The sequence below is a fragment of the Stegastes partitus genome, unplaced genomic scaffold (assembly GCF_000690725.1).
Source record: "Stegastes partitus isolate 25-593 unplaced genomic scaffold, Stegastes_partitus-1.0.2 Scaffold413, whole genome shotgun sequence".
In the NCBI taxonomy this organism is placed as follows: Eukaryota; Metazoa; Chordata; class Actinopteri; family Pomacentridae; genus Stegastes; species Stegastes partitus.
Window position 1 is genome coordinate 368,314 of NW_007578144.1, and position 22,363 is coordinate 390,676.

Genomic DNA, 22,363 nt, shown 5'->3' on the forward strand with positions numbered 1-22,363 from the left:
AGTCACAGGTCAAATGAGTGTCAGGTCACACTATCTGATCTTTGTCGTTTAAACCCACACCAGACACGGACTACCTCAAAGGACACCAGTTTGTCACCAGTTGAACAGCTTAAAATGTTTTTCTGCAGAAAAGAAGAGGCCCATTTGCATGCTGCACAGATATCTTTAATCAGTGGTTGTAACCATGCAGAGTTGAACTTACTGATAAGGGTATGAGGAAGTTAGGTGTAAAATAAACTTTCTGATTCCAGAAAATAACACCAAACCAAATCTTTAGAAAACAGGTGGGAGGACCTTATTGCTGCCCTATGAAAAATAACATGAAGAGCCACAAGAGGGAGGTAAACACACATGAAATCATGCCAAGTAAATTCACCATTCAGTGAAAGCTGAATTCTAAGAAATGCATTCATTTGATACCCAAATAGCTGCATGTTTGTGCTGTGCTCAGGTTTCCAAAGCCTGCGCAGACTGCTAATAGCTTCTGGCTAGCTCGCATAGTTAAGGCAGTCTTAGTAAATCGGTTATGCGTCAACGTCCTTGCATGGAAGTCACGCTAAAAACAATGAGCACATGATGAAGGGGAGCTCTTCCGCCTTGGGACACGCCCCAGCAAACATGTCAGCCAATCAAAATCAAAAGTGAACAATTTCCCTAAAACTCTCTTCCCCCCCTCCTGTTTAACCCATCCGCTGTTTGCCTCTGCTGCTTGCTAGTTATGTAACTTTAAATATTTATTCGGGCTGTTTCGGTGTGTTTTGGTCGCCGCTGGAGATGGATCACTTTCTCCTGTGAGAGGCTGCTGCTGCTGCTGCTGCTGCCGCTGCTCTCCTGCCTGCCTTCGTCCGGCTATGGCGACCCTGTATAGCGGATCCCATACCTTGAGCAAGGATGATGTGAACTACAGAATGCATTTCCGAATGATAAACGAGCAGCAGGTTGAGGATATCACCATAGAGTTTTTCTACCGGCCGCACACGATCACGCTGCTGACATGCACGGTGCTCAGTCTCATGTATTTCGCGTTTACAAGGTGAGTCCGTTCGCGGCTAACGCTAGCTAGCCAGCTAGCTCCGGGGGTGTTAGCTTAGCTCGGCTAGCCGCAGCAGCAGTGATGCTCAGGCAGGTACACAGGGAGGCTTAGCTAACTAGCTTTACTGCCCGTTATTGGCTTTCCTCGCTTATAGTAAGTAACTTTCCTAATCCCTGCTGTCATTAAACGTCAACCTAAGCTCATAAAAACAGGCTTAGGGTAAGTTATATAACGTATATCCAGCAGTAAACACTGTTTCCTGACCTGACATTAGCTGCAACAGTGACAAGTGACAGTTTAGCTAAAAATCAAGTTTTGATTTAAAGTGAATTTTTATTTGACTGCTAAGTTGTTTTTTTTCTGGCTGGAAATAATACTGTAAAGTGTGTTTGTGTTATTCATTACCTATAACACTTGTAATTGTTGGAAATGCTTGAGGAAATACAGCTTTTTAATAGGTCCTACAGCATTTTTAATGCACTATAACCTGAGAACAGGTGATGCTCTCTAATCAGTTACTAGTCAATTACAAACCATGGTTATAAAGTAACCATAAATCTCAGTGAGCTTGCTATAAGAGAAATCATTGAGAAAGAGTTGTAGCTGCTCACAAGACATTGAAAGTCTATAAATTAATAACCAAGTGTTTTCAAGGTCCAGTGGCCACAGAGCAAATGGTCATTAAAACGTACAAGGAGTGCCATACAGCGATAAAGCTTCCAAGGGTGTGGTAGGAAGTGAAAGGTGACCCATGTGCAGGCAACGAAGGAAGTGTGAGAGGCCGAAAAGAATCCAAGGATCAAGCATCATGATGAATGTGAGCAGTTCTGGTAGCAACATCTGAAGAGGAGACACCGAACAAGACCCACAAAAGCTCACGTAGACAAAGAAGAAAGCATTTAGTCATCAGCTCTGTGGTCAGATGAGATGAAACGGAGTTGTTTGGACACGGGGATGTGGCTTTCATTTGGAGAAAGAAAGGAGAAGCATTCAGCCCCAAGAGCACCATCCCCACAGTCAAACATAGTGATGGGAATGTGATGCTTTGGGGTGTTTTTCATTCAACCTTGTTGTTGAACCTCATGAGAAAGAGGATAACATTAAGATAGTGAAGGAAAGCATTGGGCAGTCTGCAGAAAACCTTGTCCTTCGGCAGCATTGGAGCATCCAACAAGATAACAATGTGAGACATACAGCCAAAGAGGTGAATAGAAACCAAGCCTGAATCCATCCAGAATCTGTGAAGGAGCTGAAGACCAGAGGGATGACAAAGAAATAGAAATAGTTAAAATTTATAATTGACACAAGACTGTACCTTTTTTCCCCACTTGTTGATGTCATTTCCAGCCTGAAGAAACCTATTGGTCCAATAAAAATGCACTATAAATCAAAATTTTGCATTGGCATGGATAATTCTGGGCTTAACTGTAACTAGAAAGAAAATTATCTTCTTTATTGTATGTATTGTTATTGTTGTTTGAAGCTTGAGGACATGTAAGTGTGTCATCCAGGATGTGAAAGCTGGTCAACATACCTCAGTATTACTTGTGTTGTTAAATGCTCATTGGGAAACTCTTACTTTCCTCGGCAGAGATGATGGAAACCATGACAGTAACGTCTGGGTGGGGCTCATTCTGGTCATCTCCTTCTTCCTTGTCATCAGTGTTCTGGCATTTCCTAACGGTGAGCAAACGCCCGGCAGAATGTTTATTGTATTGTTAAACTTAGCCAAATGTGTATACTTTAATTACAGTTAGCCTGAAGGTGCTTCACAAACTGTCGTATTTTATAACAGTTAATACTAAAACCTGTTTTTCACAAGTGACTCATTATGAGAGGAATAAAAGGAACTGAGCTAAATCTGAAACCGAGGGTGAACAACCTCAGTCAGCATGGTGTTATTTTTGTTCGAGAGTCTATTCCATGACTTGCATACTAAATGTGCCTCATTCTAGGTCCCTTCACCAGACCGCATCCAGCAATATGGCGAATCGTTTTTGGTGAGTGTTTGCCGAAAGTCTCGGAGGGCAAAAACGACTTTTGTGTTGGCGTTTGCTTTCCATTTCTGAATGTCATGCCCTCCTTCTGCTCAGGCCTCAGTGTCCTCTACTTCCTGTTCCTGGTTTTCATCATCTTCCTCAACTGGCAGCAGGTGAAGCAGCTCATGTACTGGTTGGATCCAAATCTGCGCTACGCCAAGAGAGAGGCAGACATAATGGTGAGTGATTCTTTTTTTTCACATTGATTTACATGCACCACTTGCGCTCGCTATCACAGGATTATCAATCACTGTAATGAGGCTATCTGTGCTGCTGCCTGCAGGAATATGCTGTGAACTGCCATGTCATCACCTGGGAGAGAATCCTGAGCCATTTTGACATTTTTGCGTTCAGCCATTTCTGGGGCTGGGGCATGAAGGCCCTTCTCATTCGAAGCTACGGCCTGTGTTGGACCATCAGTATTACCTGGGAGCTTACTGAGGTACAGATTAGGACGCTTGGCATCCTGTCACTTTCTCTCTGCCTGCCTGCCTCTCTTTCTCTTTATAATGGAGAATTTTTAAGGCCACCTAAGCTGGTGATGTAAGTGGTTTATCCAGTGCAAAAAGATGGGTTTTTGGCCATTTTCTATTATTTTACATAACACATATTAGATATTTCAGACTAAAATAAAACCGATTTATGCAGTTATGGTGTTCGCTCTCATTGCATTCTCTTCTCCGTAGCTTTTCTTCATGCATCTGTTGCCTAACTTTGCTGAGTGCTGGTGGGACCAAGTGATTCTGGATATTCTGCTGTGTAATGGAGGGGGAATCTGGCTTGGCATGACTGTCTGCCGCTTTTTGGAGATGAGGACCTACCACTGGGCCAGTATTAAGTATGACTTTATGGTCTGAAAATTTGATCACAGCTGTGTTGTCAAATTTTGTACATTTTTGTGTCCATCCTTACACTGTATGATCAGTATTAACTCAGCTTTTTCAGTTGCAAAGTTATTAACAGTGTGAGAAAACTGAAGGGGGCTTTATATTGTAGCCTGGTGCATGAATTTTATGGTAGGAATACGCCTGATATACTGGCAATAATACATTAGCAGCATGTATATGTTACCACAGTTAAACTCAAAGCCAAAAATCTGGCATTAAGCAGTTTTTGGATGTTTTTTTTTTTTTTTTTTGCTCCTGTTGCATTTTTACTCACTGTGGGCTCATTTTTCACTGCAAAATAAAGTCCTGCACCTCTATGGAAACAGCACAAAAATAGAAAGAAGTCAATATAGAACGTATTTTATGCCAACAGTTCTAATCTCATAAACTTTTTAAAATAAAAAAAAAAAAAGTTGAATTTCTTGGATTACTTATTTTACATAAAATTGAATAAAATCTGAACCACACCTACATTTTTTTAAGAGTTAAAAATTATTATTTTTTGCTTTTTTCTGAATCTGATTTGTGCAACTGCTCTATTTATGGCACTTTTTAAAATATGATTTGCATATAAAAGGGATTTTGACAAAATACAACGATTTCAAGGTTCGATTTGGATCATTTTCTCAACAGAAAGAACATCACTGATGAGCGGTTAACGACGGTTGACGATTCTGTCTGTTTTTACTGTTTCTTTCTGTGATAAGTTTTGGCAATTTAAAAGATAAATCCGCCAGAAAATGTTTGGATTTAGAGAGTTAAAGGATGATATGACAAGCTAAAGAATTATTATGCAGTTTTCCATTTTTTAGCATCTCTGCTTACGTTGTTATTTCAAGAAGATTTCCATCGTCAGCCCAGTGAAAGACAGTTTTACATTATTCATAATTTATTTTGCCATATACAACAATATCACAAGATGTAGTTAAGAATAGATAAAATAAGATGAAAAAGAACAATCTACTGTGTTTTAATTTGCGTTTACGACTTTGTAACGTTACAGTAAGGTCTATTCCAGCCCAGCGAGACATTTTCTGTACAATCTAAAGCTGAAATTGTTGTTTTGAAAAATAATCCCACGTGTTCATCAGCCAAGAGTGGACTTGAATGATTTATGCGATGGCATTACTTTCATCTGGCTTTGTCTGCTGCACTAACATAATACTTATTGTAAATCTATCTGCAAGTCTTTGTAATCCTCCTTCTGTGCTTCCCAAACAGGGACATCCACACCACCACGGGGAAGATCAAGCGAGCCGTGCTGCAGTTCACCCCTGCGAGCTGGACTTATGTGCGCTGGCTTGACCCGAAGTCTTCCCTGCAGCGGGTCATGGGCGTCTATCTGTTCATGATCATCTGGCAGGTGGGTCGGCGAGAAATCCGCTCTCGCCTTCTCATGGTGACTAAGTGCTGACTAGTCGGAGATCATCCGACGTGCTGTGCGTGCTAAGTCCTGGCTAATCTAATTGGCTGCTGAGTTCCTGAAATCTAAAACCTGTCCCACATGGATCCTTATAATGACCGAGTGTCCTGCTGTCTGCATATTAACAGCTAATCCCATAAGTGTGAGACGGGCTGGATTACTTGGGAGCAATTTATGATAATGAGAAAACCATGGATGGAGAACTTGAGTAAGCGCCGTTGCTCTCCACTGGAGAGTCGACTTCAGCTGCCAGAATTTCTAGCCACAGGCTGCCATGGTGACGAAAGCTAAAGGCTGCTGTTTCTCCCAATTTTTGTTTGGTGACGAAGCGACACCATCCTCTCCTCTCCCTCACTCACTCAGGCAGCTGACAACTCTCTCAAGGCCTTAAAAAGTAATTACCAGTCTTTGAGAGTTAGCTGAAGGGATGGGGGGGAAGGCTCGGCTCTGCTCAGCATCGTGACACTCTAGCTGCTCTTCACCGAGTTCAACCACTCGGGCCTCTGGCCAAATGAGTGAATAACATTGCTGCAGACCTCCCCCTCATTATCTTTCAGTGAGGATGAGTAGGACTTTGACAGAGTCTCCCACCAAATACACTGCTGTTATTGTTTTCAACGTGGTTATCCAAGTCTGACTTGCAGAGAGTCTTTGTTAGTGTCCTAACTTCACCTCAAATTAATTTAAATAAGCGTTACATTTTTGTATGATGTGGTCACTGAGCAGTCTATAAACATTCTGCAGGCCATTTAAACCTGCTCTTGTCCTGTTTTGACTCACTGTGGGCTCATTTTTAAACTGCAAAATCAAGTCCAGCACATGTATGGAAACAGCACAACCATGGCTAGATATAGACAGAACTCAACAGTTCTAATGCTATAAATCTTAGAGAATGGAAGTTGGATTTCTTTGTTTATTTCATAAAAAGTGCCCACAGGGATTACCAATACGTATGTTAAACAAACCAAAAAAAATTATAGATGTTTTACAACTTAAGCACAGCCTGCAGTTCAGCTGAATAGTCCCTAAAACTTTGTCAGTCATTGCAGAATTTTTTATTTTTCTCAGAGATTTGTGTTCTTTTGTTTATAGTAGAATATAGTGATTTTGGTTAAATATAATGATTTTAAGCTTAGATTTGGTTAATTTTTAGAACAGACATATTACATTCACTGTCGGAATGTTGAAAATCTGAAAATTCTTTGTATTTTTCTGGCTCTGATAAATGATAAAGCTGAATTATTAGAAATACCGTAAAACAAACAAAAAAAACCCATAACTTTATTTTGCTAGAAATGATGTAGAAGTAAGAAAAAAAAAGCAAAGATATCACTTAAAAGGGACAATTGCAGCAGACAACATATTACACATTCCTCTCACAATTGTCTGTATTTTAAAAGTACACAACATTAGTAACGTTCCTTTTATGTGCACCAGTTTCAGGACCCTGCTTTTGTGCACACATTCTCACTGGCATGGCTTTCTAGTTACAGAGGCCTCGTTAGATGTTATTCACAACACTTGTGCTTGTCCTGTGAAAAGATTTATGGTCAAAACAGAGAACACTAAGTCAGCTCATGACAAGAGGAGATGCACAAATTTGATGAAATTGCCAGAAAATATAAAGTATCTTTAACCACTATAGTACATATTAACATGAACCGACATGACTTAATAATAAATTGTATTAACAATTCTGTATTTACGACCATGCCCTACTCGTATTTCTGCTTCAGTGGTGTTTTTTATGAAGAAATATTCAACTGTATATCTGTGTGGCATCATTTGCTGTTCACCCACAGAATAATATTTTGTCCTCATGCAGTGTGCGCATTTCGTTTTCCGTACCAAGCCCCCACATATTGACGAACCACAGTAGAAAATGCACAGGTGTTACGAATAACATCAGTGAGGGCTCCGTTCTGTTCGGTTCTCCCAGTCAGCCGTGAAACTGAGCCAGCACGTATAATACCGGGACTCCAAAACTGGAGCAGCTAAGTGGAATTCAGGAATAATTCATTCACGACTGTCTTACTCAAAACATCCCTGTTGTGTTTACTGTAACACAAGGGATTTAAAATTAAAGAGTTCTGAAATTTAAATGTGCGACTGTCAAGTCTGGGGGCGTTTGAGCACATTTGTAATGTTTAAACAGTAAAATAAGCATTTGTTTGTCTTGCTGGATGGATAACCGCAAAAGAATTCCCTCAAAACAAGCTCTGAATGCAAGAGAATTACTGCTGATATCATAGTAAGAATTCATATTTGTAGAAGATTAAGGTATTATTGTTTAACCCTCTGAACTCTAAAACCCACCAGTGGATTTGAAACAGATGTCATCTTTAAAAAATCGCCAAAGTTACACCATTTACCAGAGCAAGAAAGTGTAAAAACTGAAAGAATTTGGGGATTTTCAACTGCAGCAGTGATGGATTGAGGATGCTAAGTTGTAAAATATCTTTAGCATGTAGAGCCACAATTATTTTTTCCAGTTTTGCTATCACCATTGGGCACTTGGAAAAATATTGTCCATGTTTTCAAGTTTTTATCAGTTTTTGTTGAACGAGTCAAAGAAATTCGACTTCATGTTTGTCCGATTAAATGATTTATGGTGTTATAACTTTGTCGTACTGCACAGAAGACATGTTTAAGTTCTCTCTACTTCCAGCTATTGTTCTATAAAGAACTTTATATTGCACCAAAAAATGAGCTCACACTGAGAAAGGTCATTTTTATGTTTGAGGGATTATATATAAAAGGATTATGAGATTTTTAGTTCCAGCAAACAACAGAAGCGTTGTTCTGTCCTCGTAATTACAGACTACGTGTTATGTTTAATTATAGCGTCTTAACATGATAGTCTTTATCATCTTCTGTTTCTCTCTCTTCTTTTTTTTTCTTTCACAGCTAACAGAGTTGAACACATTCTTCCTTAAACACATTTTCATCTTTCCCGCGAGCCACGCTCTGAGCTGGTGTCGAATCCTGTTCGTCGGTATCATCACGGCTCCAACTGTAAGGTACAGTTTAACCTGTTTCGGACCTTGTTTTGACAGCTGGACAGACAGGTTTACGATAAGGCCAGGAAGCGGCTGGGACTGAAAGTTGCTAACGGTTGCACTGTGTTTGCTTTTGCTTCAGGCAGTATTATGCGTACCTTACAGACACGCAGTGCAAGAGAGTTGGGACCCAGTGCTGGGTGTTTGGGTAAGTACAAGCAATTTGTAACCCTGATGACATCCTCAAAAGTCAGTTGCACTACATGTTTTATTTACATGAAAACAGTCGTGTACAGTATATACATGACGTGACAGAAACAGGCGGCGATGGCAGATAAAAGAGGTTAACTGACCTAGCAGGTGGCACAAACACTTGTATTTGTTCAGGCACTTCACAGGTCCGAGCTGTCAGTCGGTTGACCTATATCAGGAATGCTTTTGTCCTAAAACAGTAATAGATTTCCATGAGCTAATGTTACCTTGTTCAGGCCAGTGAGCCTCTCAGGTAACAGCCGCCAACAAACATATTTGTTTTGAGCTTTTTCTTTCTTTTTTCTACTGCATGTGGGTCAGAGGTTTCAGTCGTGTTTGCTTTTTCTCCCCTCATTCACAGGGCAATAGCCTTTCTGGAGGCCTTGGCATGTATTAAGTTTGGACAGGACTTGTTCTCAAAAACACAGATCCTCTATGTGATCCTCTGGCTCTTGTGTTTGGTAAGATCTGCACCTAGCAGGAGCCTAACCACCAACACACTGTCATTTTCTCATCTGTCATTCTGTTTGAACATCAATCATTTACCATCAAAAGCTCTCCTTGCTGTAGGTTATTGGTTATGGATTTTCTGTGAATCTTTTAGCAGTCTCTTACCTTTGATCTGTTTTTTCAGGCCTTCATTACATTCCTGTGTCTGTATGGAATGGTTTGGTATGCAGAGACATATGGTCCAAGGGAAAAGGTATGTTTATTGCTTCAGCTTTCACAAGTGTTTTTCCTTTTACAAAGAAATGTAAATGTACACAGATGTCTTGTTTGCCTTGCTAAGGCCATGTTGACAATATCTGTTTCCCCAGAATATTCTGTATAAATATTGTGTTGAAAGTGGGTGGGGAGAACATTGCGGCTGTTTAGAAAAACACTTTACGTACCACGTGTGTGAAGGTTAACATATCCCATCAGTGACGCTTCCAAGAAGGCGCCACGGCCACCCTTGAAATCTTATTGGCCACACCAGATCGGATCGGTCAAGGTCATTCCCTGAAGCTCACATGAACAAGTTTTAATGAGTGCAAGTGAAAGCAGCATTAAATGACTTTAACAGTTATGTGTAGCAGCAGCTAGGTAGCTGTGTGGGCCGTCTATAAACATTACAGAGAGCTTAAAAAGCACAGGGTGCATTCACATCTCTATGCTACCATACTATGTAGTTTGCCAGAAAAAGATTTAGTACATCCTGATACACAGTATGTCAAATGCAGTATGCTAAACGAACCCACATGTCCCACTACATCCGGTTAAATTATGCAGTTTGTAAGCCAGCATGTTTTTCTGGTATGTCTGACCCACAATTCTTTGTGCCGTTACGTCACATGTCACAGTGTCTGAAACAAGTATGAACAAGCTTGAAAAGCAGAGAATGCACAGACAGATGACAGCTGATTTCACATTGTGGACTGCAACCGGGAAAGTTTAAGACGCATTTTTATGAAGAAGTTGGACGTCCTGATTGTACGCATGCTGCATGAAACGGTACAAACTTTGTGGGGACAGTTAACTTAAAGTTAAAAAGAAAAAGTGTGATTTGAAACACACAGCAGATTTGTTTCTTTTTAGTTAATGGAGACACACACGGACCTCAGAGCATTAACAGGAGTTGAAGTTTCGATTGTTGCTTGCAGCTTTATAATCTTTCCTCTGAGTTTATTAAATCCCAACGGCATCAGACAGCAGCAGGATCCAGATGAGATCTTCGAAGAGAGCACATTTACTACACAACGATAACTTCATCAGTTAATCATAATTCTAAATTATTCCCAACATGGAGACAGGATTGATCAGAATCTTACCGTACACGAAATTGCGCACTTCAGACAGTACTGTAAAAGTCTTAAACAGTTTGCTGAAGTCACTGTATTTTCTGTCAAGTTTTTTCTGTTAGGGAGGTGTTCCTGTTTCAGCTCAGGACACTATGTTGATTATAAAGGCAATACAGAGCAAGTTCTCCCACTATAAACGTAGCTAAAAGGTAGATGAGTAACAATGAAAATACATTTTATAGCACCATAAGTTTCTGTAGTTGGATACAGTTTTATCACACATAGATGGACTTTTTAGTGTTGAAATCATAAACCGTGGATAAACTTTATCCCCTGGAAGCATCTTTTCTCGTTTTATTTTTAACAATGGTCGCCTAAATAACCTAAATGTATCTGTGCACATCATACAATCAGCAACATTCACTGTGAAATAAGAAACCAAAGTATATCAGGATGCAAAATCAACAGAATTCCTGACAATCCGTCACAGTTTGTTTTTTGTGTGTTTCTCACAGTCTCCCTCCTATAAATACTTTCTGAAGGTGCCGCGGTTGTGATTCTTGGTATTAATTCTCCATCTATTAATTAAAGAAATAAGATTGAGGAGAAGTTTTTATGGAAGTGTCATCCCTACAGGCTCATGATGGTCCATTAATTAAACCTAAATAAGTTAACACATCCATCACAGAAGGGACATTTTTCACAAGCAGGCGACTTTCTATAATAGTCCTGTCAAGTCTAAATAAAGCTGCAACAAACTGACACCTATTTGTGAAAAACAAGCCGCGTCCGTGTCCAAACGCTCGCATCAGCCGACTCTCAGCGAGTGTCAGCTCTCTGGGTTTTTCCCTTTTAATGATCTTATCAGTCGCTGCTCTGGGAAATCTGCACAGGGTCAGTTAGCTGTTAAAGGTATGCGTGTCATGTGTCTTAACCCCCTTTTTATCCTCTCGCAGAGCTTCTCAGAATGCGAGGACAGTAATTACGCCGAGTCTCCTGACCAAATGTTTGAGGGATTTACAGGTAAGGTGGCTTTACTGCAATTAACCACAAGGCTCATAAAAAATCTGCATCAATCTCCAAATGTTTATCTTGTGAAGGGGTGACCTCTAGTGTTTGGACTTGTGTCTTACTCGCACTGCAAATACACACAGTTGCTTTACCTTGTTTTATTTTTAACATTTGATGTTTCAGGGGAGATGGATGCGGACGGCGACAGCCCCACAACCAGACGAAGAGGGAAGGGCTCCGGAAAGAGCAAATCCATTAACGGCCTCGACAGCCAGTAAGGAATCGGAGCCGGAGGCCGCTGGGTGGCTCCTGAACGCACTCCGAAGTGTGAAGGATTACAGGTTGAGAAGGAAGGTGGGGGTGAAAGATAAAGAAACAACCACTTCCGGCTGTAAATGAAGTCTAGAAAGCCCCCCTGCAGCAGGGGGGGGAGGGGGGAGGCAGACGGCAGAGACTTAGGTGGATGAACGTGTCCATGCAGTGTTATTAGGCGCGCAGCGGCTCAGGCTGCAGAGATGCACAACTAAAAACTGTGCTGTGGTTGTAAAAAAAGAAAAAGAAAAAAAGAAAACCACTGATCACAGGTTTCTTTGTGTGTGAAAGAGAGTAAAGGAAGAGTGGTAGTTTGAGTGAGTGTGTGTCTGGCAATACAAACTGCCTATTCTAGGTGTGACTGCATGATCATTGTAGCCGAAAAAACTATAATTTACAAACATTTATCCTATGATACAGTATCATTATTGATGTACAGTTTTAACTCCAGTATGTTGGTTCGACACATTTCAATGTTAAAAGCCATGATGTAGAATTTATCACTTTGATTGGAGCCTCTGTGTTTATAAGCACAGAAAAGTCTTTTTTTTTGTTTGTTTTTTTAAAAAAAAATCTATAATTATCTGTCACTGATTGTCTAGTTACATCCTAGATGTTCACTGTTTGGTGTTTTTAACTTGAATGTGGGCATGACTTCGATGCAGTACAGCTTTAGCTCGATAGAACCATTGACTGAGGTTTTGTGTTTGACCTGTAACACAGCAAAGCACACAGTTGAAGCACTTTGCAGAATGTTTTTTTTTTTTTCTTCCTTGAAAATACTGTACATTTTTTTGTAATGTTGGAGTTTTTTGTGAATCATCGTGACCTTGAGTGATTTTACTCTCCCCTGTCCACCTGTGGCTGCTATTATTATTATTTTTTTTATTTTTACTGTACTAAGAGAGGGCAATTATTCAGACTCCTGCATGTGTCGTCAGGTTCTCCCTGGTCCGTGTGTGCAGGTGGCTTTCTTTTACCGTTTCTCGTTGTTGCATTTGCATGGCCGTGTCAAATCAAACGTTTTAGTAGGAAAATGTGAGAAAAAAAAAAAAGAGTAGACAAAAGAATATTCTTCGTATTACACCACACAGCAGGACACCAGTATTGTTTGTCTTTCACTGTCAGAGTAACATTTTTAATTCACCCCTTGTGCCTGTTTGCATGTTCTTTTTTTTTAATTCTCAGTTTGTAATGAGACTAAATTTGGGCGCTTTTTGTTTTTTTTGTGTGTTGATTCTTTTGGCCTCGAGTGCTTTATTGATGGTTTATTTTCATTTGCTCCGCCGGCATCATCTCAGTACAAATATATCCCTCATAATCCTTGACAATCCAGAAGTCGACCTCTGCGGAAAAGGACCAGGCTCCCGTGCTACATCACACACTATAAATGGTACATTGTCTCCGGATTTAGATGTCATTTGCCAAAAAAAAAACAACAACAACAACAATTCAGCTGAAAACGACTTGTGCTGTTCTTTTTCACTGTGAATTAAGGAAACATATTAAAAATGTTTTACATTTCCTCTTACTCCTGAGTCGTTGCTCTTGTTTTTCCAACACTGAACGCCACATTCACAATAGCAGGAGGCTGTTTTCTTAACAATAGCAAATCGTGGATGACCTTGTTCGACCTCTGAAGAGCGTCCTGCAGCAGCAAAGGAGTGCTGGATTGGCTGACTCAAGCACGGCCCATGTCGGATCAGATTTCACTCCGTCTGCACGCCATGAAACCCAGACGGAAATAGCTGCCTCATGCTGACCTATAACGAGACACGTTTGAAGGTACAATTGCTGCTTCTTTGGAAAACGGCAGCAAATAAATGCCAAATAATCCTAAACATGACCTAAAGTCAAGCTTTTTTGGATTTAAATCAAAGCGAACATGTTCCTATTTTAACATTTAATACACATGTTAGGATTGTTTTTACTACTACTTGCTTCTCCAACTTGTGTGTGAGCTGATTTCCAAAGGAGGGCAGCAGAGAGCCTCAGTTCAGTGTGAGGTATCACGTGATTTTCTGGGCCTAAACAGCACAGGACATGCCTGTAAAGTGGAAATTGTTGCAGTTCAGTGCTTTAATATCCGTCTCTTCTTCTCACTTATGTCAGCAGTCGTTCTCTCCTGGTTTCCTGAGCCTCCTGCAGCCTGCATCTGTTGCCTGAGAGCCCCAGTAGGTTGACACAACATCAGGATATTTTAGCCATGGCCAAGAGTCTGGCACGTCACGGCAGCCTGGGCCCTGAGGGGATCCTGAGAGAGATCCAGATCAACCTGCTGGAGTGTAAAGTCTGCTTCGAGACGTTCAGCACTCAGCAGAGGGGGCGCAGACCGCAGAACCTTTCCTGTGGCCATGTTCTGTGTCTGGAATGCATCACGGCGCTGTCCCACCCTCTCCTCAGGAAGCTGGAGTGCCCGTTCTGTCGGCAGCTGTGCAGCGTTGACAGCACCTCCCACTGCCAGGTTCTCAGTGACCTGCAGGAGCTTCTGTTGTCTCGGGTTCCTCCTCCTCCTCCTCCTCTTCCTCCTCCTCACAGGGCAAATGGAGGATTTACGTTGGCCACAGGTCTGACATGCACAACTCTGCACCTCCATGCTGCGTTTGGTGGGTGGGGGACTCTTATCAACCCCACTGGGATGGCTGTATTAGGGTCTTCTGGGACAATAATGGTGGTGCATGATGGAGAGAAGAGGGTGGTGGTGTTTAATCTCCAGGGAAGGAAGCTGCACAGTTTTGGGCGAAAAGGAAAAGCCAGTGGGGAGATCTGCTACCCGGTAGATGTGGCAGTGACTCCCAGTGGGTACGTGGTGGTGACGGATGCAGGGGATAAAGCCGTGAAGGTTTTTACCTCCAGGGGCAATCACGTCTTGACCGTGAAGGATTCCTTCCAGCTGCCCTGGGGTGTGGACACCGACAGCTGTGGGCAGATTCTGGTCTCAGACGTCCAGGCCGGCACTCTGTCCCAGGTCAAAGTGGACTACAATCATGGCGTCCTTCTGGAGCATCAAACACCCATTTCGGATCTTCAGTGTCCCAAAGCGGTGGCCTGCTGTCGGCTAACCGGGAACACGGCGGTGATGGAGCATCTAACCGAGGTCACAACAGAGAGGCAGCGATGCAGAAGACTGAGAGTGTTTTCTAAAGACTTCCACCTGCTTTACCAGACGGACAGTTTCAGCCTGAGCCTGCTGTCCACGCTGAGGCTGAACATGTCGGGGCTCGTGTTCGACAGAGATGGAGACGTGATTGTGACTGACTGTAATCAGGGGATGATTTGTAGTTTAGGGAAGCTCCAGAACGGCCCAGTTGTAACTCCTCTAGTGGCAGATCATCTCATCCGCCCCGTTGGGTTGGTGTTGCTGAACAACACGCTCATCGCCCTGGATAGTGGAGATCATACAGTGAAGATTTATTCTGCTGCATCTGACACTGAACCCCTGATGAAGCAGATGCATGAGCAAACTTAAAACAGAGACTTGAGTCATGGGTGATATTTATAATCTATTTTTGAGTTTCTTGATTTCTAAATACAAGTTTAGTTTTACACAAAATGTAAAAAAAATGTCATGAAAGAACAGTTTTAGTTTGTAAATGTCAAGCTAACACATCCCGGATTGTATTTTTGTTATACAGACAGTAGAGTCGGTGATTTGATAATATTGTGTTAAGCATTGGATTGTTTCAAATGTCCCAGCATTGAAAATAAAATCATTCAATAATACGAGAACACAACGGTTTCCAATCTGTGCCTGAGGCCCTGCAAAGCTGCACAAAGATGTGTCAGGAATCACAAGGTAAGAAACGAGACAAGAAAGAAAATTCACACACATTCCACAACTCACGCCTTCACATGATGTTTTTCTTTGTTTTGTAAAACAATGAAACTTCTGAAAAATTACTTTTTTTTTTTTTTTTTACAGTGTGACACATTGCAAAGCTCTTCACAAGTGTTCATTATTATTATTATTAATGTAAATTCACAGTCTGTTGTATGATATATGATGTATATACAATTGAATATTTTAATGTATTTCAAATCTATTATTATTATTATTACTATTATTATTATTATTATTATTATTATTACTTGACGTTAGTCATGTACATTCACATTACATTTTTTTTATTATAGATATTCTTTATATATTTCAAAAATACAGGAAAAAAATCTCTAAAATAAAAATGGAAAACTTCTACAGCTTATAATAATAATAATAGCAATAATAATAATAACAATAATAATTAATTGTTGTTGTTGTTATTGTTCCTTTATGTTAGGCATGAAAATTTTGCCTGTTTTAATTAAACTGATGATTTTTATAATGTATTGCACTTTTTTAAAATAATAATTATCATCACCACAATTCCTATGATGATGATGATAATTATTATCATTATTATACATTGAGCATGTACTATATGTGTATTTTAATAGTTTTATTGATATTTTGTGTATCAAAAATATACTACAATTTGTCAAATGAAAATGAAAACTAATAAATTTACAGATTTTTTTTTACAGTATAGCACAAAATACAGCTTTTTGTAATTATTTTTGTATTATTGCTATTATTATTTTTTTATATTTATCATGTACATTCACTGTCTATTTTTGCAATTGTATAGATAAGTTAATGTATTTTTAAAAAATATTGAAAAACCTGTAAAATAAAAAGAAAATCCTGTAAAACAATTTTTTTTACAGTGCCAATAAGCTCTATTTGTTTAGTCATTTGTTTATTTGTACAATGAACTGTTAAACACTAAATTTTATTGATACTTTGTGTATTTTAAAAAAATTTAAAAAAGTAATTTAAAGTAGGTAAGTATTAATGAGTTATTTTTATTACTTTTTTTTTTTTTTTAAACATATATAGCTCTTCATAGGTATTATTATTGCTATTATTATTATATCAGAAAAGCAAATTCACAGCATTATATAATTTGTAAATGTTTTGTGTATCTTCAAATTACAGGAAATCAAATAAAAATAAATATTCTATAAATGACAAATGTTTATAAAGTGTAACAAATATGATTCATTTTCATTGCTACTACTACCATTAATACTAATACTGCTATGGGTATTATTACTGTAATTCTTATGCATTAGATATGTAAAAAATCACAAAATTCATAAAATCTCCTTTTTCGTTATTTTATTTTCGTGTGTTTCCAAAATATGTTACAATAAATAAATAAATAAAATCTGTAAAATAAAAAGAAAAAATCTTATAAAATTAGTTATTTTTTACAGTGTTATTATTCCTAATATTATAATAATAATATTGATTTGTGTAGCCGTAATACACATATTTATAGGTATTTATCACAGTTATTATGTTTTTAATTAATATAGCTAATATTTGCATTTATTATTGTTGTTGTTGTTACAGTTCTTTGTATTTGTCAAATAACAACAGATCAAGTCTGTGTTAGTGTGAGAACTGACCACCAGCAGGTCATGTGTTTTATAAGTCTGTTAAAACTTTTTTTTTTTGACTTCACTTTCACCTCCTCCCTTGTCTCTGAGTGAATCGTGATGGTCGATCGCTGTGAACCGAGTCGTCGTCCAACCCAGAACCACATTGTTCCTCGTCCTTCGGTTCCCCCTCCGGTAAGCGGCGCGGTGCGTAAAATCCGTTCACCCCCCGAGTTTGGCACAGCCTCTCCAGTCCGCCAGAGGAGCGAGAGCAGTCGTGCTCCCAGTGGAAGATGGCGGTGGGGATGCTGTCTGGGGCTGGAGCAGAGCGCTGGATTTGCACAAGAAGCCAACCCGGATGGATATAAAGCAAAAAATGAACATAATCCCATCTGTTCTCCTCGAAGTCTGGACTCTTTTCGGGCTTGTTTAACGCGCTGTTGCTCCCTGTTTTTTTTGTTTTTTTTTGTCTCCGGCACAAATCCGGGCTTCTTGTCGGGGGGATCCTCAGACTATACATTGATAGCTCAGCGCATAGGCAGCAGGGTGGGAGTGAAAAAAGTGGACGAAAATGTCGGATACAAAGGTAAAAGTTGCAGTGAGAGTTCGGCCCATGAACCGCAGGGGTAAGTGCTTTAACGACGCTTTGTCTTTAAAAAAAAATCCAAATCTGTCTCCTCGGATTCACGCCACATTATCATAAAGTTTTTCGCTGTCTTCGCCATTGCTGCTTTCAGTTTGACTTATGAAGTGAGTTTTGTAAAATCAGAGCAGAGTTTCTTTTTAGGTTTTCTCTTCGCTCCTCACACCCCCGCAATTGTGCTTTTTTTTTTTTTTACTGTCCCGACAAAACTTCTCTCTGCAGAAATTGAACTGAACACGAAATGTGTCGTGGAAATGGAGGACAACCAAACAGTTCTGCACCCGCCACCCTCCAATGCAAAGGGAGAGAACAGGTAAACAAAGCTGAAACGCTGCCAAGAAGTGTTTTGCAGATGAAGAAAGGAGGGAGGATTTGTTAACGCATCGCTTGCTTGTGGTTGTGTTAAAGTCACAGTGTTTGCAGTGCAGAGCAGGGAAAAAAAAGACTCTCCCACCCTTGATTAGCACATGTATCCTGCTGCACCACAAAGAAAAAAGAAAAAGACAGCACCTGCATGATCCTGCTGCACAGGATTAAAGCTGCAATTTCTTTAAATTCTCAACAAATGGATGCCAGTAAATGTGGAGAGAGAGGGGGGGGATGATACTGCACTGCAGCAGAGGACGTGGTGTCTGTCACCCACCTGCTTGCAACTTGATCTTTCCGTTATGCAATTCATGTGAACTTTCCAATACCTACCAATCATCTCGGCATAATCGCTCCAACCTGATATTCCTGGAGGTTGAAGACTTGTTTGACACCAAAAGACGTTCTTGAGAGATGAATGTGGAGCCTCGGGCCGCTTGTGGATGTAATTTGTGTTCAAAACAAGGCTTGAATGATGTGGTGGGGTTGTCTGATTGTGTTTTTTTGACATGATTTGGTGTAATAATCACTGTTGAGTTGTTTTAAAGCAGAGATGGCATCAATCACACCAGGAGGTTGACGTGAAACTGCACAGTTTCTATCCTTAATTGCAGGATTTGTGATTTGCTAGTTGTGTCGAATTGCGATCGTGCAACTTTCGCTTCAAGTGGCGTTCATCCAGCTTTGTGCAGTTCACGGTGGTGTTAAGTCACACTTTAGCAGACGTTCTCACAGATTAAAAAGAAAGGCTCATCCGAAAGGAGACGTGTTTATATTCTAAATTGCAGCCTTTGCAGCGATTTGCTGATTGCATTGTTTTGCAATTGTGCAACTTTGGCTCTAAGTTGTGATCGACCGGTTGCTCCAGACTTTCACCAGGAGTTGTCATGGCTAAAAAAAACAGTCCAGGAAAGGAAAGCTCATCTGTTATAGAATAGAGTTCCTTGATTGTCAGTGTAGAATGAAACTAAGCAGCCATCCTGTTACCAGATTCACACAATCATTCAGTTTTCAGATATGAAATCTAGTGTATTTCTGAAAACTTTTAAAGGTAGTGTATTCATCAGATCAGGCTTATTGTCATTTTGCTGTACACACACAGTCGTACAGGCAAGATGAGAGAGCGTTTCTTCACGATCCAATCAGTTTAAATAAACCAGTGTTTGCATATCTGGATCAGCATTCTGACAGCTTGTAGCATGAAGCTGCTGATCATTCTGGAGGTTCTTCCTTTAATGCCCTGGAAACGTTTGCCTGATGACAGCAGTGCAAACAGTTTAGGGAGATATTTATTTAGCAGGAACTATAAAACAGCCGCCTAACTGCTGTTGCGCTTCTCGATATTGCACATTTATGAAAAAGTAGTGCAAAAAAAATCCAGTTGTATGTAAGTAAACGTGCAGTTTAAGTTCATAAATACAAGGTGCAAAAGGTGTAGGTATGGATCCAGAATGGTTTCAGTGGAGATGTCGGCTAAATTTCATGTTTTCAACGTGGAGATGTTTCATTTCACTCATCGCAGCTGAAGGCTCCTCTTCAATTTTGGTTCGTTAGCTCTCCTCCCGCGTCACACATGATTAGACAGCTGACCTGATTACCCAGAGGCGCAAATAAATCTAAAGAGCATGCTCATTTGGAGAAAAAAAACAAACAGTTTCTTTCTTTGATTTATCGCTCATATAATTCCATTTCAAATGTGCAAACAACTCTTCGGGCGACAGGCGTAAGGTCCACAGCTGAGGATGAAATCATGGGAGGTGAATAGATGCAGTCAAGGCTTCTCTCGTGGCCCACATCCAGTCCTGTTAAAACTGTAACACTTTCTCTGCTGTAACTAGCATGAATGGCAAATGAGCTCTCCTCCCCTCCGCCCTTCCAGCAGCAGCTCGGGTCCAAGCATTAACCTGTATTTAAGGCAATTATCAGAAGAGAAATTGCCACACAATGGCTGCTTTCCAGGCAATTAAGCACAAAAAAAATCGCGCACAAAGCGAACATATGTGGAGCAGGAAGCTTAACAACAAAAAGCTGCTGTGAGCGGAAAGGTCAGTGAGATGCAGGATGACTGGGTCTGATGTTTTCTCTGCGTGTTTCCACTCCTACCTGTTGCCATGCAGATGACCGAGACACAAACACATTTCACGTTTTCATTCAGCGGAAGATTCCGTATCTGATTCAGATGCAGTATCGCTCGTGCACGGATTCCTCTTTCTGAAGCTGTAAAGTGACCCTGACCCTCTGATTCACTCTGGCTTTATTATGTCACATTTCTCCTCTATAGCGGAGTCCAGGCATATAATTACTTGTTAACATTTCAGTGCTGGTGCTGTGTGTGTTTTGGGTCTCTGTGTTTAGGCTGCCATGGTTTTCTCAAACCATATAATTTTCCTTTCTGCTGCGTGTGGAGCCGCAGAACGGGGATACCCTGATGGCTGAGCCTTCGCCTTGTTTTGAAGACACCTGTTCCTGTGTGTTGGAGATGTGTCAGATTTAGTGGGTATTAGCGGGCCTAATATGGCTGCAGGGGCCGAGATCATGGGAACTTTTTTCCCCCTCTCTCGTGGGAATGCACAGGCTCGGCAGCGATGGGTATTTTTATGGACTAGCTGTTGTTCAACGTCTAGATCTCGATGTTTTACCTAAAAACTCAAAATGTGGCTTCAAGCTTGGAAGCACGTTGAATCATCAATTAGACATTTAAAACTTTAATCCGGTTCGTCGGACGGCCTAAATCACGTGAAAGAATTTGAAGAAACATACGGGATTTCCTTTGATGACTGAGCCTCAATCTGCGCATGATGGAGCATTATGGCTACACTCGTGACCTCCACCCTCCTCTCCGATTTCCCTGAGAAATGAACAATAATCTCAGCGGTGGGCAAACGAAACATTGGATTGTGACTTCGGGGCGAGAGGTTAAGTTTCCCCCGAGTTTCGTCTTTCATCTGCCTGTTAGGCTGGCACGAATGGCGCATTTGAAACGGGAATCTGGGAACGTAGTTTTTTTTTTTTTTTTATTGTTTGTTTCTTACGCGCCGGTCTGCTCTCCTTTTGGCGTTTTAGACACAGTCAAGGAGGGGGCGGAGAAATACCTGAGGGTGCTGGCGGCGGCGTGGGGGATGAGTGGTGGAGCATCTTGACAAGAAAATACCCTTCGACTCAACACAATGGGGCCGTATTACATCCATCATGCCCCAGCATGTCCGTCAACAGTCGAGTACAGGGCCGTAGACTGCCGGCTTTTCTGTGTATTTCACCTCAGATGCACAGAGTTGCTGCAAAAACCAACCACAGCCGACTTTTAAGAGCGACACAATGGGCTCAGAGGAAGTCTTTTGTCTTCTGTTGCTGTACAAAAACATGCCATTATTGGAAACTACTTATTCCTCTCAGCATTTGGCTTTGTACAGTTGACTCTTTTTTCTGCCTCCTGCTGCTGTAGCTCCCGTATTTCAAGACGCTCAGCGGAAATATGTCTTTATCTGGTAATGTCCGTGTCCAGGCTTGTAATTTCCCCTCTAATCTCTTCTTATCACTGATGGTTACAAGAGCTCAATTGGGTTTATCTCCACCAGCCTGTGTTATCTTGCTTACTTGGGGTATTGTAATCTGTGTGTTGCGGAGTGAAGCTACAATTAAGTGATCCACCATGAGGATGCTGCGTCTCCTGTCCTTTTAGTCCTTGAGTTTTGTTAAATCATCTTTGAAATATATTCAGATAGATGTGTGTTGTGGTCCTCAGTGCCTTTCTTTGTACTGTTAGTGTTGCTGCATTTAAAAAAAACATTTAACATACAGCGAACATAGATGTATTTCTGTCTGGCAAAGGGTTGGAAACCAAGATTTGTACCACTTTTTTGTGCAGTAAATAACAGCCAGCAGCTGATTACGATATGATACCATGGTTGTCTCCTTTTCTAGTGTCACTACATTTACCATTAATTCGACATGCAGAGAACATAGACATGTTTCTATCTGCTGGAAGTTAGATGCCAACATTTGACGACTACTTTCTATATCTGTGCAGTGAATAACAGCCAGCAGCTATACCGTAGGATATTATACGGTACAGTTGTTCATCCCAATAAAGAAACATTTTCTTGGGCTGGACTCTACATTAAACACATTTTACTTAGAAAGAATATACTTAAGTTTCTATCTGGCAGATTATACAATTTTTACCACTCATACGA

General features: G+C 40.6%; 3 protein-coding genes across 8 annotated transcripts in view; all 3 read left to right on the plus strand.

The window, feature by feature from the left end:
• The first annotated feature begins 685 nt into the window (after positions 1-685).
• Positions 686-13,268, plus strand: ptdss1a (phosphatidylserine synthase 1a). The gene is made up of 13 exons (XM_008285696.1): positions 686-1,033; positions 2,625-2,716; positions 2,989-3,033; positions 3,127-3,251; positions 3,356-3,514; positions 3,759-3,910; positions 5,181-5,322; positions 8,290-8,402; positions 8,524-8,589; positions 8,995-9,094; positions 9,268-9,336; positions 11,371-11,437; positions 11,609-13,268. Exons 1-13 carry the CDS (start codon positions 852-854, stop codon positions 11,701-11,703), a joined length of 1,407 nt encoding a protein of 468 aa, XP_008283918.1. The 5' UTR covers positions 686-851; the 3' UTR covers positions 11,704-13,268.
• A 675-nt stretch (positions 13,269-13,943) lies between these two features.
• Positions 13,944-15,466, plus strand: LOC103360066 (E3 ubiquitin-protein ligase NHLRC1). The gene has a single exon (XM_008285715.1). The coding sequence runs from the start codon at positions 13,944-13,946 to the stop codon at positions 15,204-15,206; it is 1,263 nt and encodes a 420-aa protein (XP_008283937.1). The 3' UTR covers positions 15,207-15,466.
• A 1,795-nt stretch (positions 15,467-17,261) lies between these two features.
• kif13a (kinesin family member 13A) overlaps positions 17,262-22,363 on the plus strand; it is a 55,898-nt gene continuing 50,796 nt past the window's right edge. For 4 of the 6 annotated variants that reach the window (XM_008285699.1, XM_008285701.1, XM_008285702.1 and 1 more), the window contains exons 1-2: positions 17,263-17,787; positions 18,027-18,117. In XM_008285699.1, the coding sequence (XP_008283921.1) occupies positions 17,733-17,787; positions 18,027-18,117 (146 nt within the window). In that variant the 5' untranslated portion in view covers positions 17,263-17,732. Of the gene's footprint in view, positions 17,788-18,026; positions 18,118-22,363 lie in introns of all 6 variants that reach the window. The other 2 variants (XM_008285698.1, XM_008285697.1) reach the window with 1 other exon arrangement.